At 41.5% G+C, this 19,296-nt stretch overlaps 2 protein-coding genes across 2 annotated transcripts in view; both read left to right on the top strand.

The window, feature by feature from the left end:
- CCDC57 (coiled-coil domain containing 57) overlaps positions 1–9,855 on the top strand; it is a 32,761-nt gene extending 22,906 nt beyond the window's left edge. Inside the window, exons 9-11 of the mRNA XM_069032909.1 lie at positions 1,614–1,736; positions 2,104–2,329; positions 9,447–9,855. Of these exons, the coding sequence (XP_068889010.1) occupies positions 1,614–1,736; positions 2,104–2,329; positions 9,447–9,670 (573 nt within the window). The 3' untranslated portion in view covers positions 9,671–9,855. The remainder of the gene's footprint in view (positions 1–1,613; positions 1,737–2,103; positions 2,330–9,446) is intronic.
- Positions 9,856–13,425: 3,570 nt separating this feature from the next.
- The window catches only part of FASN (fatty acid synthase), a 42,100-nt gene continuing 36,229 nt past the window's right edge, over positions 13,426–19,296 (top strand). The window contains exon 1 of the mRNA XM_069032229.1: positions 13,426–13,583. The gene's annotated coding sequence lies outside the window, so the exon portion shown is untranslated. The remainder of the gene's footprint in view (positions 13,584–19,296) is intronic.

Consider the following 19,296-nt stretch of genomic DNA (forward strand, 5'->3'; position numbering starts at 1 on the left):
GCAGGGTGCCTGGAATGTGGTCCGCCAACAAATGAACTTATTGTGGAATGCCTCAGCATGCTGATGGATATATAATTTTTTCCAGATGCTTGTGATCCTCTTATTAGCCTAAAGTGACAAGCTTGGTGTCCTTTGTTCACTTGAACTTTCAGTTCACTGTTTCAGAAATAATGACCTGTTTATTAAACGTTAACACTGGAAGCAATTTTTACAAAGGAAATTAGGGTTCAGCAATCCATTTGAGTAGACCTTGTTTTTAAACAAGCTGCTTGTTTCATCTCCTGTAACTTGCTTGTTTCATCTCTTCACTGCTGGAACTGAGGTCTGAAAAAGATTAGCCAAATGCTTATACCAAACATATATAAATGTGATTTCCAGATCTGGGCAAAACTGCCACAATTAAAAACCACATTTTTTTTCCTTTTCTACCTCTTTAATTATTCTTTCTTTCACAGCTCATCTTAGAACTTAGCTGACTCTCAAATTAAGACCAATGAATATTCATATCCATCCATCCCAGTCTTCTCTTGCCTTATTTTCAATGAGCAAGATAAAGATACTATGTTTGTATTTTTCTACACATCTTGTGTCTCCCATGTTCTGTTAAAAATCATTAAAGATGATTCTTGCTTTTGTAAGAATAAATAGATTTTAAAAATACAGTATGACTATGGCGCTTGGTGAGGTAGAGTTTGTGAGTTTCCAGATGGCAAGCTAAACTCATTCAATCTCTTCAGCTGATGGGTTGCTTGGAGGGCCTGGCTGAAGTGGCTGTCACTGAGTATCCTTCCACCTCTGGAACCTTTGAGTCATCATTTGTCCAGACTAGAAAGGATAGCGCTTCTTACATCCAGGCTGTTCCGTACTCTCATTCCAGGCTGCTCTTTGTCCAGAACATCCCTCCTGAGGCTTCAGCTCCTACACTAAAGCTGAGCTCCAGGCTGGCCTTCCAAAGACTACTAGTATTCTAGTTTGGGTGTTTTTATTCTAGGTGATTACTCTTACTGGCCAGGCTACATTTGCTCCCGCGTTCCAAGATCTTCATCCTTACAAAAAACCAAGATAATTTATTACTGTCAGAGCTACAGGAATTTCACTGTCAGTTACTTTACATAATGGGCTCACATTTTATTTCTTTAGTCTTAAATACATAGCAAAAGACTTTGATGTTTATTTGCATCTCCTTTGACAGAGCTGAAGCAGTTTGCTTTTCATCAATTCTCACTTTAGTTACTACAAGTTGAAAGTTGGTGAAACTTTGAGAGGTAAATTAGTTTATTTTAGCTGCTGACAATTTACTTTTCCACAGCTGCTTTATTTTTTGGAGCTTTTCTTATGTAATTTAATCATTAGAAAATACAAAAGTGAAGAAGAACCCTGACAATATAAGATTGAGCAACAAGCAAGGTGATAGTAACAGCACCAGGAAATGTGAATTTTAAACAGATTTGTTACTAGGTTTATTAGAAGGGTAGTTTGGCCCTGTTGATCTGAAGGGAACATAATTTGTAATTCATTCTTTTAAATCTAGCAGTGTAACAGCAAACTGAGGTATAAGGGTATTAGTTTCAGGGACCATGAGTTTCTTGTGTTAATGTAATATTTCACATTAGGAGCTGCGGTATGCAAGGCAACAGCATCCTTCGAGGTTCTCTTCTCTTATTGCCTGCCCTAGCTTCAAGGAAGAAGAAGCTCCAGGAAGCTGTGGGGAAGAAACAGAAGTACCATCCGCTGAGGTACAGTGCAGTTTTATGATCAATGTAATTCACCTTCATTTGGATTTTTCAATCGGAATTGCTCAACAGTCATCTCCTGGAAGACTGAAAAACCTATGTCTTTTTAAAATTATGCATTGTTCCTGTACAAAATAGTATTTGTTAACACTAAATAAACTAGGGTTTCTCAATCACTGCCATGATGTTGTAATTAATCTTCTTGTACAACCTTTCAAAATTAAAAATAATAATTTCTTTTTGTCTTGCCTCTTGCTGAAACCTTATATTTTTCCAAGTCCAAGATGCCACTTTGAAATTTAACCAATTTTCTGATGTCTTTGGTGTGAAAAGTATATATGTCTGTAAGATCGCCTTTGAATTTGAACAGGTTCAGCTAGATTTCTGTATGGGAAACCATGGGCCAGATACATCCTCAGCAACAAAGGCAGATACATCCTCAAAGATTGTTCAGCTGTTCAGTCAGAGTCCTAGTCAAGTCCAGCAGGTCCAGCTTTCTTCATCTAGAGCTCATAATTTCTGCCAAGGTGTTTGTCAAATTTTAGATACGGGATCAAGCCTTTCTATACTCAGTCCTCAAAAGAACACCAGCCCGGGTAAGCCTGCTTTGTAAAGTAGTCACAGTATTTGACTCTTCTGGAAGAGTGGAAGTACAGTGGATTCTGTCACCATTCACTAATTTTTTCACATACTGCTACTGTTGTTAACAGTCCTGTCATCAGAATCTAAATGAGTTACTTGAAGGGAATTTCACTGTTGCCAGCAGAAGAAAGAATTAAGAGGAATGTCTATATAGCTCTCTGGTTTAAATGCCATCATTGCAAATACTTCTTCACTTTTATTAAGTACTGGAAAATGCAAATTCTGTTTTGACATGGTCTAAAACTTAGCTGGGGCAAATATGAAAGTGTCTGCTTGAAAACTGCACACTTCATGTGTTGCCAAGTGACTGTTAGATCAAATTGTAATTTGCGAATTCTTGCTTAATTGCTTAATTGTTATTTCTTTTACTGGTTAATAGGTATAATACTGCTTAGAGTGCTAAGGCCTAAAAGTAAAAGGTGACATCACAGGCATAATGATGGTATATGCTGTGGGGATTCCCTAGAATTTTATAGTCCAGTGCAACAAGTTGGAACAGGAAAAAAATAGAAGCAAGCACAAATTTTTATATGTGAGACAGTGTCCAGTCCTTACATGTGAGACAGCATCAGGGTTAGGATGACAGGAGAAGGTAGAACCTAGGTCATAGACTGAACATGAGTTAGTGTTATGCTTCTACAAAAATCACCACATGTTCTTGGAAATTTTAGCAAGAGCACCATTTGTAAGATACGTGCAGTAAAGTGTAGCCTCTTTACAGGCAAGTTGTTAAGGAACTTTTTAATGGCAGCTATTATGCTGAGCAGTGTATTGCAGATTTAATGTTACATATCTCAAGCTATTGGTCTGTTCATCAAGTAATCCTTCATTGGCAAAACTTTGGGAAACTAACACCTGCTGTAGATAGGACAAAAAGTAATGGACTTACATTATAATATTGGAAAAATTGTAGGGATAGATAATAGCAGAGTATGTTCCCTAGAGTGATTTTAGACTTTTCTTTATAAAAGGTCTTTATAAATAGACAGACAAACATTTCTCCAGAATGTTCCAGTAAAGGTGTTTCTTGTTGTTTTTTTTTAATTAGAGGTGTAGCTTTCAATAAGTTATTTTTCAAAATGCTGTAGGCCTTATGTGAATTGCTTGGGCTTTTTGCCTTAATATTATTATTTTTATCATCGTCATTATTCCTGAGATCTGACAGTATCTGTGCAGTAATATGGCAGCCATTTAGACTTTTCAAATGAGCTGTACGTAGATATTCATATGCTGTTAATCACATACAGACTGCAGGAACAGGAATGCAATCACTGGATCAAGGGAAGTGATTAGTTCTCCTCTGTTTGGTACTTGTGAGGCCACTGTGTCCAGCTTTGGACCCTCTTGTACAAAAGATTGACAAACTGGAGTCCAGTGGAGAGCCACTAAATGACTGGGGCACAGGAACACATTACATGAGAAGAGGTTTAGAGAACTGGGTTGTTCAGTGTAAAAGAGAGTTGGTGAGTGACCTGATTGCTGTTCTTTAGCTACCCAGTGAGGGATTTTGGAGAAGACAGAACCAGATTCTTAGAGGTGCACAGTGAAAAGTGTCTATGGACACAAGTTGTGTTCTGAGCAGAGCGTGATAAGCACTGTGACATTTCACCCACAGGTCCTATCCAGCCTATGTCACATCTATTTTTAAACCAGTTTATGGAGGCAATGAACCATCTTTAGTAGCTCACAAGAAAAAATAATACTTAAAAGGGCTTTCAAAATGAAGAGTGGATTATAAGTGTATTTATTCACAACAGTAGTGCATTGCAGGGACAAAGTAATATGCATTGATAGACCTGGAGGACTGGAATGGACATAGTGCTGACACTCATGATTCATGTGCTTTTTTTGTGAGGCTGGGACTGAAATAGGAAGAGTATTTCAGGTCAGGCCTATATTGACAGGATAAGCAAAAGGATGTCTTTGAAACATTACTGATAGTGCCATGCAGTTTCATGCTGTTGTATGTGTGATGCAACAGCTCTGGCAGCCTTACAAGGACATCAGTTTCTTAATGTCTAGAAATTTCGAGCCACTGTTGCAAAACTTAATGTAGATTTTTGGGGATCTAGAAAATAGCAAAAGGGACAGATGATACTGCCAACGTGAAACGAGTGAAACATCAATAAGGGATAATATTTTCCTGAGACCAAGTTTACTTTGATATCTGCATCCAGATTTGTATGTGGAACACCAGAGTGGACTTCTTACTCAAACATGCAGGCCCTGAAATACTGCATTGCAAGAATACAATTTTTAAACACTCTTTTTTGCTGCTTAGCTTTCTCCCTCAGGAAAAGGTGTCCTTAATTCTACTGGACTGAATTTTGCATTTCAGAAAAAAAAAAAAAAAAAAAAGAAAGCAAAATCATTCTTTTTTGGAACAACATCGCCTTAGAAGCATTGTAGACAATTTTTTAAGTTCTGCTTCTGATTTTTAGCAGAGGCTTGCATTGTTTTTCATGCTTGAGGTATGGAAATTAATTCAATCTTCCTGTTTAAAACTACTCACTTGAATTTAATACATTGGTCAAATACATTGTTACAATGGATAGAACTGTCATTGAGACAGAGTAACTCAGAACTGGGCTTTCAGGTACAAGTGACGTACAGAGAGGCTTGGCAGCTCAGTGACAAAAAATTATTTGCAACAAAGCACGCAAGTTAGTTTGCTTATTCAAACTTTTTTCCCCAAGTTCAATTCTTTCCAAGTTGATCACACCAGTAAATGTGTTTTGCTGGAATTTCTGGTGAAACAGAAAATTGTAGCATGAAAATGATTTTTCTGAACCTGTTGAACAGTTTCGTTCATTTTTTTTCATGTACAGAACAGCCTACTGGCACTCAAAATGGTTGGCATGTCAAGTAAGCCCTGAAATTTGCTGTATTTCCAACATATTACACAATGCAATGACTCAATGTGGTTTGAAGAGTTAATGACTACGTCTTGATTACTGAAGTGGACTGTCATACACTTTATTCATTTCACCATCAAATTCAGACCTTGTATAAGCTTCCAAGCAAGTCAAAAGGCTATGAGATATTTTAATTTTCTCTCTTCTTACTCTAGCTGCTAATTTTCAGTTTGTAGAGTAGAAATTAGACTGATTTAATAGCTTGTGTGTTAATTCTGCAGATAAGTAGAAGGAAGGTGTTTAGAAGGAACAGAGGCCCCTCCTTCAGGTATTTTTATTGTTCAGTATCATTGAAAGAAAAAGAACCTCCTAGAGATAGACAGGTACAAGCCTTGATGAAATTAAAAGGCTACATGGGATACATAGGCTGTACAAGTAAGAAATACACCTCTGTATTTCTTTACTTTTTAAATGCTCTATCCCAGAGGTTGAGAGCAGGTGGGAGGTTTTGACTGGTGATCCACATCATATGCACCTTGAATGCTGATGGCAAGTCACCCTCAAAGGAAAGTTGTTTATCAGAAGAGTTTTATGCTTTCCTCTGAAAATCATGGCACACATGTACAGCCAGGTGATTAGCTTCTGTACATGCTGCAAGTTTTCTTCATTCATCTGTGGGCTATAGGGCCTTTTTTGATTTTAGAGCAAATGCTAGGCAGAAGGAGGGGAAGCTTTGTAAAACATTTAGAAAATGGAAATTAATTTTCTTCTACTTATCTTAATAAAGTTACTGCTTGCTATTGAAGATACTTACTAGTTTTTCAGAGGGGGAAAAAAGCAAATATCACCTACTGAAGTTCAGCTGTAATACTGCATTTAGCATGAAGCCAATACTGTGAAGGGTGCTGTGTGCTACTGTGTGAAAAGCTCCTTATCAGCTCCAATTAGCTATCCTTGGGTCAGCAGAGGCTGGGGTCGGTGCAGGGGGAATAAGGGTGTAAGGTAAGCTATGTCCCCACTAGTCATTTGACTTACACATATTTAGTGTAGATGAAACTTTGTATTTTCACATCCCACTATACATTTTTGAGAAACCCCACCTCCACAGGTACTCAGAACTGTGTCCTGGGTTTAATAATTTGGGTTTACATTGTAGCTTAACAAAGAACAGGAGTGAGCTGCTTTGAGGTAAAGTAACTTTTTTGATTTACTACTTGAGCTTAGATAGGGGAGTTTCTTGTACTGTAATTCTCATTGTTACTTGCAAAGTTCTGTCGTCTGAAATTCCACACTTCATGGATCAAAAGTTAAGTGTTTCCACACTAGACAGAATTTCAACAGCTTTGACATCACTGACAGTTCTAAGAGCAATCCATGTGGGTAAAAAGCTGGCCAGAGAAAGAATCTGGTAAAATATTAACAAACAGAAACAGTGCTCTGGCTCTGGCTTAATTCCAGCTCCAATCAGAGAAAGACTCATGATCTCTTTTCTGTGTTACATAAAACTTCATCTTTGAAGTGTTTCACAAATATTAACTAATCCCCTAGTTACATTTCCTTCATTACTATGTTCTTCTCCTGAATAGGAACTTGTTTGAGTTGGTGTTCCTTCAAAAGCACTGTTGGACATAAGCAAATATCTAGTGACAAATTTCTTAAATGAAACTTCCATCTGAGGAAATTTCAGTTTGTCTATACAAAATGTCTACGTATCATCCTTTCATCCTGAGAAAAAACCAAATCTGTGAATGTTAATTTCTGACTGAAGTTAACACACATCAAATAGAAGACACATTAAGCATTTCAATACACTAAACATTTAGTTCCATTTTCAAAAGTAGTTTAGGTGCTTAGCTATGATCTTGCTAGCTCTGGTTACCATGGTCACTTTTGAAAGTAAGTTGCAGGCTTGTAAATTAGGTGTGTTTTTTCATTGGTGTGCAAACCAAGCTACTGCATTTAAGTTTTGCTGCACAGTGCATATTCATGCCAATCTTATTCAAGGTCCTTCACAGATGTGAGCAGTCCCAAGCAGAACCAGAACACAGTAAGGTCTTCATTCAGTATTCTCTTAGGATATTTCACTTTAAATAGTATTTCTAATTCTGGGGTATTGATTCATTATCTTTTCCTAATTTTTGGAACTAACCTTACAAGTTTGCAGTGGTTGGTTCTAAATTTCTGTTAGCACACATTTTTGATGGTCCAAAATTTAAAAGTAGCCATATAGAATGCTTGTGTTCTATGGTGTTGTTCCAAACACCTAACTAAGTAGCCTTTACTAGTTACAACTATAGTTTCTCTACTAATGACAGGAGAGAAGCATACAGAAGTCTTCACAGGAAGGGATGCATGTGATGCACTGGTCCTTGGTTACTTTGCCTTTGGATTTACAGAATTAGGGCCTCCCACATTAATTTCTGAAAGTCATCCCCTTGGGTGAATACAAAAGGCCCTTGAAAACTGAGTGAGTATTAAAAAAAACCAGACTGTAAGCAGAGTTAACTGTGTGCTCTTTGAGAGCGGCCCCGTTTCGGCTCGGCACTGCGCTGTGCGGCTTCTAGTGTCGCTGTGGAAACCGCCGCTTCTCCCTGCATACCCCGCGACATGTGCTATCTGTGGATCTGCTCATTCCTGTTATCATTCTGCTGCTGTTCCTGTTCAAGAAAGTAATCTTTGAAGCAATACCTTCCAGACACTGCCTTCTGCACTTTTCTAAATGGTTGATGTTGTGAAATTCTGCTTTCTTATCTGCCAGATGTGGTAGAGGTACGTTAATGATTAAAGTCCATTTCCCAGGCAGGAAAATACACCCAACGATCTTCATGGGTTCAAGCATCCTCTTCCATACCTTCTACACCTGTAGGAAGCCACTAGGTGGCAAGCTGGACAACAGGATTTCGCATCCACAGCTCAAAGAGTCCACTGAACTTTTGTCACCTGTGATAACAAATGCCACCAAACTGCTTCAGTGCAGAGATCACACACACGAGTGAACAGCTGCTTCAAGCTAAGCCTCTGTATAAAAATTATTTTGAAAAGTGTCGTGTTTTGACACTAGCCACAGTGTCATACTTTGCATAGAGCTATAAATCTTCAATCGATCAATTCATTCCATAATTCAGGAACACGTTGTATTTCCTTTGATGTAGAATTTTGTTTAGACTTTCTACCATGTTCAGTTGACTTCGAAAATTTACCTTCTCCTACTAGTAACTGATCTTTGTCGACTTGTGCACCTTTTATTCTTGCTGTGATTGAGTAGTATCTGGGACTGCAGCCTATGATGCTTACAAAATTAAACTAGTACAGAATACTGTAGTGTGTGTTATTGCAAGTTTATTGTGACTACTTCTGCTGTCCATTTTGGCTCTCCATAGAAAAGCTGAAGTTAAAGTCTCAATGCCTTGAAAAATAAGGATTAAGTGGTTGAAGCCAAACACCTGTAAATATTACCTATAGTTTACAGTGAATAATGTGATTGACCAGTTCCACTTACCTTACCTAAAGAAACCTGTGATAAGACTGAAGTTCAGTTAGTTGGAGACAATAGTTTTTGGAGAATTATGTGAGAACTGCAGGATGGACTCTGACTAGTATTAGGACCAGTCCCACTGCTTCCCAACAAAGATGTTTCTTTTTGAGTTAGTCCTTTCTGGAAAGACAGATATTTTAGACATCAAAACCAAAGATGTACATACTAAATGCTTTTCCAAGTGAGAGAAGATTGAAAAAAGACCCAAAGGATAATGGTAGTAATGCAGCTTTGTCAAGCCAACAGAGTTACCTCTGAGCCTTTTATATCATGCATATCCAAACACATTTTCTCACAATTGAGAGAAGGGTAAACTTGTAAAATGTGATGTTTTAAAACAGCTGAACAGATAGGTAGTGCTTGACTTGAACCGTTACACTGACCTTCCAGCTGTCTTCCTCTCTTAAGCAGTCTGATGCTAATGGAGAATAAACATGTACAGATGAAGCGAGGAATGAGCAAAAGATGCTGTGTTATACCATCAGTATGGCAAGCCTTAATGGACTGTTCTGGGTCTCCTATGTACAGAAATGGTCCTGGTAATATAAGATTTTGACAATGTGGCACTATGGCAGCAGTATATTTAGAGGAAAAGAGTAAACCAGCTCTCTTTAACTATGCAATCTCATAATTGAATAGAAACATAACTACAACGTATTTTTCTGTCTGTTTTTTGAGCAGTGGAGTTTGAAGTTGTACATTCAACTGAGCAATCTGAAGAATCTCAGCAAAATGTCAAAGCCAAGGATAAATTTGAAATGTCAGCTGAAGATTTGACAGTCAGAGGAACAAGGCTGGAAGTTCAGCAGAAGTTAAAACCCAGGAGTTTATCTTGTGCTCATCTATTAAAACCAAAAATCTCTTGTAGCATGGCAAAAATCCGCAATTATAATATTAAAGACTGATTTCTATGTTGGCAGCATGTTTCAGGTTCACACTTGCTATCAACTTACTTTGACATCTCTATATCTGATCTAATTATCAGCCTCAGTTTTGTATGTCAAGATATTTGCAGCCAGAAAAGAGAACAAATACCCCGTTTCATACAGTGAAGCCTAAAATAAAGGGTTAATCTGTGTACGTTATGAGATTACAGTCTTCACTGTTAATACTGATTTATTTTAATTATATATGTTAAGATTTTCTTGCATAATGGATTTAGAAATGCCCACTTAACACATAAGGTAAAGCCTTGTGCCTTCAGGCAGGGCTTGCAGGACTTTAGCAGATATTTTGTTGAGAAACTGTAGATGTGATTTAAGTTTAGAAGTGGGATGCCTCAATCTACTTGTCTTCTTCTAATTGACAATGCAACCGTTAATCTGTGCAGCTATCTCTCTTCTTAAAAGAAAGGGGTTTAAAAAGATTACATCTGAGTCTGTATTATTTCTCATCTTCTGTAGCTCTTTCCACTTGTTGAGAGCATGAAAGAGTATAAAATTAAATTTCTACTGTCACACCAGTGATTGTATTTTCCCTTGACGAGAGATTGTATGGACTTTAAAGCAGTGAGAAACACTGCTAGTGGTTTAGAATCATATACTCAGAATCATACAGATGCGTTGTAAGAAATAAGTCTTAAAACAGATGAAACTAAAAGAAAACTTGAACAAGTTGTGATGTAAAAAAGGATATAGCTATGTAGTAATGAACATGCTAGGACACTAAAACAAGTAATCAGTGTATTTTTGTAGCATTTCCAGTAATGCTGAGCTGTCCTGGGATAGTACAGAGATGAACTTTCCTATAAGTAAAGGAAATGCATGTGAAAAATTCAAGAAAAAACGTTTTATTGTGGGGATGGTGAAGCACTGGAAGAGATTGCCCAGATGGGTTATGGAGTCTGTCTATGGAGATACTCAAAACCCAAATGGACGTGGGCCTGGCCAGCCTGTTCCAGCTGACCCTTCAGTTGAGGGCTTGGACTAGGTGATCTCAAGAGGTACCTTCCAATCTAAGAGATTCTGTGATTCTGCAAGTGGTATTCACTGTAGTGAATAATACTTCTCAGTTACTGCTAAGCATATAAAATCTAAAAAGGATAAACAAAGGAAGAGAGCTACTTACCCATGAGCGTCTTTTTTTCCTGGAGCATTTTATTATAGAAATGCTTTCCTGATACACTTTGCAAAGAGGTGCTCTTTTCAACACCTGATAATGTGGTGGTAATCCGTTTGAGAATATGAATAATTATTTTTTACTACCTCCTGAAAATGTTTTGCTTTAGTGCAAAGGTACAGTGATATTATAATCAGATGCTAAATCTGCAAGAAATTTCATGAGATGTTACTAAGCCAATATAAGGCCTGAGAGACCTTGTGAGCTTCTTTCTAAATCTTTTCATTACTTGAAAATCCTGTCATTTGATTCAACATTGTTCATGAGCCAGGACAACATGATGCACTCCCTTGAACCAGGCCCTGAATGAGCTCTTTCTGTAGCACAAAGCATAGTGGTTTCTACCAACTACAGGAATTTTGGCCCAGATCACACCAGTTAAAGCACTCACTGGTTATTTCTAGAACTCAATGTGTAAATTCCAATTTTTATAATAGCTATAGATCATCCTGAAAAAAAATTTGTTGTTTCCATGTTTAATATTGACCTATGGAGATGCACAATAGTTCGGTGGTATGAGATTCTGTGCACGTGTCAAAAGCAGTGTAGAAGAGCAGTTTGTTCCATGATCTTTGTAATACTGCATCTGAACCTGGAAAACATTTCTCTTTATTCCTTACACCGTGGGTGTAAAGTGATGGGCTGCAGATTTCAGAAATGCCTTTGTGTAGGTTTGTATGCAGGTTTTCATGGCTTTTTTTGTTTGTTTGCTTGTTTGAGGGTTTTCTGGGGTTTTTTTTCTGTTTTTGTGGTTGTTTGGTGTGGTGTCCCACTTACTCCCCTCCCATGACACCTGGCATGCCTGTTCATGCAGACCTCTTGCCAGTAAGGCAGCTTTAATTTATTCAGTTTCCCTGAGAAACAGGTTTCCTTAAGTCAACTGTAGGTAAGGAAAGATGATAGCTGGGTTGTTTCACTTTATTTTACTTGTGGCAGAAAAAAAAAAAGTAGTTCAGTACATTTGTTTCAGAGTAGTTCTAAGAACATAGCGAGTAAGTATGAAAATTAACAAAATATGCATAATAATAAATAATGTTAACATATTGCTTGGATCCTGCACGGGGAGGTTGTGCTAAATACAGCAGGAAAATTCTCGTATATTTTCTCTTATGACCAAAATATTTAACAAATTGGGCATTGATTCTTAAGAACCAGATGAGAAGAGTGGCAGCAAGGTACTACTGCAGATACTATTGAATTGTACAAAGAAAGGAATGCCTATGAAGAAGAGAATTCAGGCAGATCACAGAGTACTGAAAAGGTAAAAGAGGACATTATTTATTGTTGTTCGTACCTAAGGGTTAAAAACCTGTTGAGGAATATATAGATAAAAGCAAAAGGTCTGCCCCGAAAAGGTCGAAATGGAGCGGTATTGCGAAGCGGCAGTGCAAGCGCTACCGGGAGCGGGGCCTCTGCCCAGAGCCAGTTCAAGTCATGGACGAGAGACAAGGCGGGGGAGGGACTTTCTTGTATCCCCGTGTTCAAGCCCATATTTGCCGACCGAAAGGCTTTTTTGTTTTGGAGTGGCAGTCTTAGGCAATACAGAAGAAAATTCAAATTCGCCACTGTTCGGGTTTAACCGAAGGAGTGCAAGTTACAGGGAAAGTGGATGAAAGGTGCCCACACGCAGAGCGATCCGCCCCGTTCCGTCGGTGGGAAGGGAGGCGTGCAAGGGGCACGGCGGGGAGGGAATCTCTGGCGCCCGCCCCCCGCCTCCGGACTCGCTCTGCTGCAGCCAGTCAGGGCGGCGCGACGGGCCTGGGCACGGGGCAGCGCATCCCTGGCCGGCGTGCCTGCTGCCCTGTGGTAACCCCGGGACCGCGCTCCGCCGGGGTGAACGACCGCCGCCGCCGGCACAGCGAGGACGGGCGCTGCTCGCTCAGCCGGCGGCCCAGCCACCCCTCAGCCGTCACCACATCGCCTTATCGCTTAGCAACACCGCGCGGGCCCCGCGATTGGCAGGGCCGCGCCCCCGCCCACGTGTCCCCGCCTCCGTATTGGGTGCCGTCCCGGGATTGCGCGTTCGGTCCTGCGTCCCTTCCCTTTGTGCGCCGCGGGCGCGCGCGGGCCCTGCGCCATCCGACCGCGCTTGGACCGGCGCCCGCCGAGCCTCCGCGTTAATCGCCGAGCCACGGTGCCGGCGTGACGCGGCCGTACCCTCTACAGTATACCTACCCGCGGGGAGGTGGGAGAGGGACACGAAAAGGTCCGCGCCCACGGGGGGTCGGCGCTGCCTCGTCCCCGGCTCGGCCAGCCCAAAGCCAGGCGCTCCCGGCCTTCCACGGCCTCCAGTACGGGGCGGAGCGGGGCGCGAGAGCTTGGCCTAGTGCCGCGGGCACGGGGGCCCGCCTGTGTCCGCCCCGGCCTAGCCAGGGTCCCCTCCTCCCGTGGAGCGGCTCCGGCGGGTAGGGATTGGCATCACCCCGAGTCCGACACGGGGCGGCCCTGCCCCGGCTCTCATTGGACTGCGGCGAGGAGTAAATTGTCAGCCCATGTGGCGTGGCCGCCGGAGGTGGCGACTGCTTAAATAGCGGTGGGAGCTAGAGGGAGATAGTGAGGAGAGAGCGGAGTTATCGGTCGTGCGCAGCTCGGCACTGGTCGCCGCAGCGTCCACCCGGAGCGCCCGCCCCGCAGCATCCCGACCCCGCGCTGAGCTGACGACAGAGTCCTACTTACACGAAGCCATCCGCACCTGTGCAGGTATCGGCGGGACAGCGGGTGCGGCGCGGTCAGGAGAGCGGCAGCTTCTGCTCTAGGCTCCGCGGGCCGCTGCTCCCCGCGGGTGCACCGGGGAGGCTCCATCTTGCCCTCTACGCCGGGTGGGCGATGAGGGTCCGCGGGCTCGGTCCGCAGGACCGAAAGGTTCTGCTCCCCGGCCCCGCTGTCGCCGCGCCCTGTTGCTGCGGACCGCTCTCCCGTGGCCCAGCGCGGCCGTTCTGGGGAGAGTCCCCCCCCCCCACCCCAGCGGCTGGTTCCGTGCCGCAGCCTCCCGCTCCGCCCGCCCGGCAAGGTGGCTGCATTGTGGTGCTGGCGCTCGGCCATCTTGGCGGCGGGCGGGGACCGTGCCGCCACCACAGCCGCGACCCCTCTCCGTCGGGCCGAGCGGGATCGGGGACGCAGCCGGGCCCCGCTGCCCGCAGTCCTCGGGCGCGCCCGGCGGCAGCGGCTGCGCGAGGGGCCGCGCCTGCCGCGGAACGAGCAGCCTCCGCCGCGGGGCTGGGCGGCCTCGGCGGCCTCGCGCTGCCGCAGCTCGGGCGCCGAGCACCGCACTGCCTCGGGTGGGCGCCGGGGCTGGACGGGCCGCTCTGCCCGTGCAGCGGGACGACGGCGCTGCGCTCTCCACGCTGTCCCGGGTTAGCGCGAAGGCACGGTCGTGGCAAGCTGAAGAAGCTTGTACAAGAGGAGATCGGCGCTCGCTATTGTGAAAGAAGACTGGCCAATAGGTTCTGGGAATCCACCTGAAAAAGCGTGCCGTGTATGCTGCTAAACTGTTTTTTCCCACTTCGGTATAAACCAACGGCCCACATGAGGTAACCTGGTGATCGTACACCAGCATGGATTTGATGATGCGATTCTGTCAGGACCGTGATCATTTCTCTTTGGCTGTTTTTGTACCTGTTTGGTTCTTATTCCACATTCTTTCCCTGGTATACGGCTCTATAAGATACTGAATGCATATTTTCCTAGCTAAAAGCTTTATTTGGATGCTTAAATTTAAAGAGGCAGTACTAAGGCTGTGTAAGTTAACTTGCATACTCCATTGGACCACCTTTGGGGGCTTTGGAGCATGTCTTATCTTAAAAAATGGGAGAAGAAATCTCAGGCTACATGAGCAAAGGGTTCAGCTTTTCCTGCAGCTTCTACCCTTCTTGAAACAAACTGAAAATAATAGTACATTGTGAAAAGCTACATTTAATGGGTGAATTCAGAGAATGTGGGCAGTTATGAACAGATCTTTTTGCAAACATGATATAGTCATGCTTGGGACTTAGATTTTTATACAGGTAGTTTCTGACTACTTGGGAATCAACCAAGCTGTGTTGATTCTGTGAGCAAAGTCTAACTTACATTTTCTCCAGTAACAGCCTCGAACCAGATTGTGTTTCCCACTAAGTAGTGCGTTTTAAATATGAACACACTCTACTGTTTCTCATTTGTGTTGTGGTCGACAGGACAAATACAGACCTGAAACAGAGGCATTTGAAAGGTCTTTGTTAAACTCAATCTGTAACATACAGATTGATGGTAGCCAAATGCTTTAAAAAAATGAAATCTGGACTGTGTTTGCCTCTATTCTGTGAAGGGGCTTTTGGAGGCAAGCATTATAGCTCTTCATAAGAGAAGTTTCTGTGTAAGGACAGTTTTTTATTACAAATTCTAGAAATCATAGTCAGAGATTAGGAAACCTGAGTTGTGATGTAATCATATGAAAAACAAAGAAAACAGTCCTTTCGTTAATATCTGTGCTGAAGAAAGCTATGGAGGAGTCATGAGTGTTTCATTTTACAATGAGAGCTCCAAAAAAAAAGAAGATTTGGTCTGCCTAGAAACAGTAGCAGAGCTGACTTTAAGGGTTCTGTCCCACCACGATGACAGCTATCAAAATAACAATGAAATAAATATATTACTCCTGTCTAGGAAAAGGAAATGTGCATCAGGCAAAACAAGATTTGGGGTTTATTTGTCATTTCTTTGCGATCAGCTGTTTCTCCCTCCTTCTCCCCTTCCTTTCTTCACTAAACCCTAGTGAACAAGTTACAGCAGAGTAAGTTTGTGTTCAGTGGTTAGCAAGTCAGGTATGAGCAGGCAAAGAAATCAGATTTTACCTTCACATGCTTGTTTGTTTGTTTGTGGGTTTTGGTTTGGGATTTTTTGGCTTTTCTTTCCCTTTGTAAGCTTACACGCTTAATGGTCAGAGGGTTATTTCTGTATGGAAACAGCAGATAAAAGTATTGTAAAAAAGTTGTACAGCTGCCAGGGATGGTGGAAAATGATGATTAATACTTTTTTGATTAATTTTTGGTGGCAAATTAGTGAGGGACTGAAAAACAAATGTTTTAAATGCAATAGAAAACAGTATTTCAACTTAAGAGTAGCTTTGATACCAGAAAGGATTGTTAGTTATTACTAGTCACTAACTGAATGAGTCAGCAGCACAGCAGAATTGCTAAAAAATATTGTGCAAATCCAGCAATATGGTAGTTTAGGCTTAACTGAGGTGTCTACTGCACTGCTATTTTGGCAGAGAGAGGGAAGGTTTGCTGTGGTGTGTTTGCTTCTCTCCACTCAATTAAAAACACAAGTTGTCTGAGGAAAATTCACACAATTTAAGCAAAAGCATGTCATAAACTGAGGAAGAAGGATGTTAGGATGTTAGATGGATTCAGCAAATACAGCCTTAAGAAATAGAAGACTCCTGTTTGTCTCTCTTTATCTTCGTCTCCTGTTTTGACCTGTTGCTTTTGAACACTTTGCTCATCAAAGGTAGCAGAAGCAATCTGTTTGTATGTTTGCTGTAGTCTAATCTCCATTAAAGCAGCTGTAGAAATAAATGTTCTTTCTTAATCTGTGCTATGCCCTATACTTGAAAATCTGTCAATGTACTGTGTTACTGTGTATAGTCAAAAAATGCTCTACAGAAAACAAGTCTCTAATAAAGTAAAATAATAATGCAGTACACCATTTGGGGGCAAAGTCAATCAACTTTAAAATGGTTTACCTGCTTATTCTCTGTCAAGGAAGACCGAAAACATTGTTGGTAGCTGTAACAGCTGCTTTAATCACTGTTTAATCAGGGGTGGCTTAATATTAATGACTTTTCTTCTGACCACTCTTGTCCAACAGCAGATCCTCTCTGCTGTCTGCTGCTTAATCCATAATTTGTATTTTATCTTAGATGTATGCGTTTGGAACTCTTTGTGGCAAGTCTAAATCTTTCTTCTAGTTCTTTGTGTATTAAAATCTTTTAATATGTGGCTCTTGTTCTTCTGATTTTGATTACTGCAGCATCTTTTTCTCCACCTTTGACATAGTCTTGCTCAACTACATTCATAACAAGCTGGCAAAAATTGTTTTGCTGATGAATTTCATTACTTCACTGTCTCAAAGGAACATTTAATCAATTGGTTGTACCTGGATAGAGTTTTTGTGATACCCCAGGGAAAGAGATATGAGGTGGGAAGGAGCAACTATCATTTTAATGTCTCGTATCTTAAGCTTAAATTGTAAACTTTGTGCCCAAGATCTCTTTCCCTGCCCCAGCACAGAAATGCTGAAAGTGTAGTAGAGTTGTGGCCCTTGTTTGTATTTTACAGGTACAGTGGTGAGGCCAGTAGTAAAACTGACTTACTAGTTTTGTGTGAGTGGAAAAACTGAGAGGTTTCTCTTCAGCACTGAGTGGACTGGGCCTGTTAATACCAACTTAAGTTTTGGGGACTAGCTTCTCAGTAAGGGCCTTGCTCAACTTGGCCCTTAGTGTTTCCTTTCTTAAATGAACAAGAGTGGAATAGAGCTTCTATTGTTTGGGTGTTTAGTACAAGACCTAGAAATCTAAGATGTCCTTTTGAGAGCACTTCTGTTTCTTGTCCCAGAAGGAATGGACTGGGTGAAGTAATAATCTCTTCTGCTTCAGTGTTAGGTGTTGCATAATTCCACAGTTACTCCACACATCTGAATCAAGATTACTGCTGAAGGAAAGAAGGGTGAATAAATCAGGCAGCCTTTGTGGTGTTATGTTCTGGCAGAGCTACACCTCAGCTGTGCAGAGGGTTCTGCTTTCCTTCTGCACACCCCAGCAATCTCATGCAGCTATGGGAAAGTGTTACCTTGCCTGAGCAATGTAATGTGTGGATGGAAGAGGGGCCTGTTTCTTGCTCAAACGCATCAGGAAGTCCCAAAAGAGGCTGCAAAAGAATGCCCAAATGAAACATCTTGGTTAGGAAAAACAGCCATTAAGTGCTCATCAGCGAGTACCCATTAGTGCTGTATTTTGGAGAAGACGATCAACCACCAGTGGCACTTAAGCAATGGGCCTGCATGCCACTATGTAGGATGGAATAGGATACATGATGGAAGTCAAACTTCAGCTCTTTCATAACAAACTTTTTCCTTCAAAGTTATCAAGGCAGACTTGTAGTTGTTTGAATGCCTAGTTTTCTCTGTGTTTTTTACTTGTGTAAAATCCCACACATAAAAGCATATTTTGCCTCTACTTACCTGAAGGATTATTTAAGAAAGAACTGTTAATGCATACTATCTCTGGTTCCTGCAACCATACTTTTATTTAGTTTTTAAATTTAAAAAACCCCACCATATATATGGGTATTTCCCCTACTTCTTTAACTTGTCTACTTAGGGTCTAAAATTATAATTTGAATTTAGCTGAAACATCAAGTTATCTTGCTTCCTCTCTAATCAGTTGTTAGTATATTTTTACTGTAATAGAAAATAAAGGGGTGTAGTATATGGTGCTGTGGTCTGATACAGGTGGCCTGCCATGCTGTGTTATGCAGCATGATGGTCTCTTGTGATATTTGAGATTGGGGTCGTGAATGCAAAGTTCTTGGGACAACAGCTGAAGTTTTTCATCCTGTCTGTATTCCAGATCTGTTCTGCCAAATCATATCTTAAAGCACCAGCCTCTCTCATGTGTAGTCAGTTCCACATTCACAGTTCTCTAAACATGTGGCAGTGCAGGGTCCAGTTAGGAAACACTCTAGATGTAGAACTTACTTCTTTGGTGTTGACATTTAAAATGACACTAAGTTGTACTGTAATCTTTGTGCTTTGTGTGGGTTTTCTCCACTGTGTGTATGGGGGGGGAAATGAGGGGGCAGTTGTTTGGTTTTTTGTTGGTTGGTATGGTTTGGGTTTTTCGTCAGGTTTTTGTTTGCTCAGAGTTAATGGGGAGGGGGTTAGGGTTGTGTTGTTTATTTTGGAGGGTGTGGTTTTGTGCAATTTTGTAGTTTTGTTTGTTTGGGTTTTTTTTTCACGTCCAACAAATCTTTTGATTATTGATTCTTAAGTTAGGATTTAACTTTGGAATGATTGTAGAACTTGTTTTGCTACCTGTTAGGTTTGCCTTGTAATTATGTATTTTACTATGTGTATTTCATAATTTCTCCACCCACCTCTGCTCCAGCATGTTAATCTTTCTTCTCTGCTGACTTCAGAGAGGCTCTGCATTTAGTAGAGGTAGACTTACTCATTTTCTGGTTGTCATGTAGAAACTGGTGGTTCTCAGAGCTTGATGCTCCTTCAGGATCATTTTTTTTCATCCTTATCGACCCCATGGATCTTATGGTCCATTTGATTAGTTGAGATATCTTTTTTTTAGTAGTAGTAGAGATTCCATGGGCTGTTCCTGTGTGGGTGTTCCTGCAAATACGCTTGTTTGTCACAACATGTCAGGAAG

This window comes from Aphelocoma coerulescens, chromosome 18, assembly GCF_041296385.1.
Source record: "Aphelocoma coerulescens isolate FSJ_1873_10779 chromosome 18, UR_Acoe_1.0, whole genome shotgun sequence".
Classification (NCBI taxonomy): Eukaryota; Metazoa; Chordata; class Aves; order Passeriformes; family Corvidae; genus Aphelocoma; species Aphelocoma coerulescens.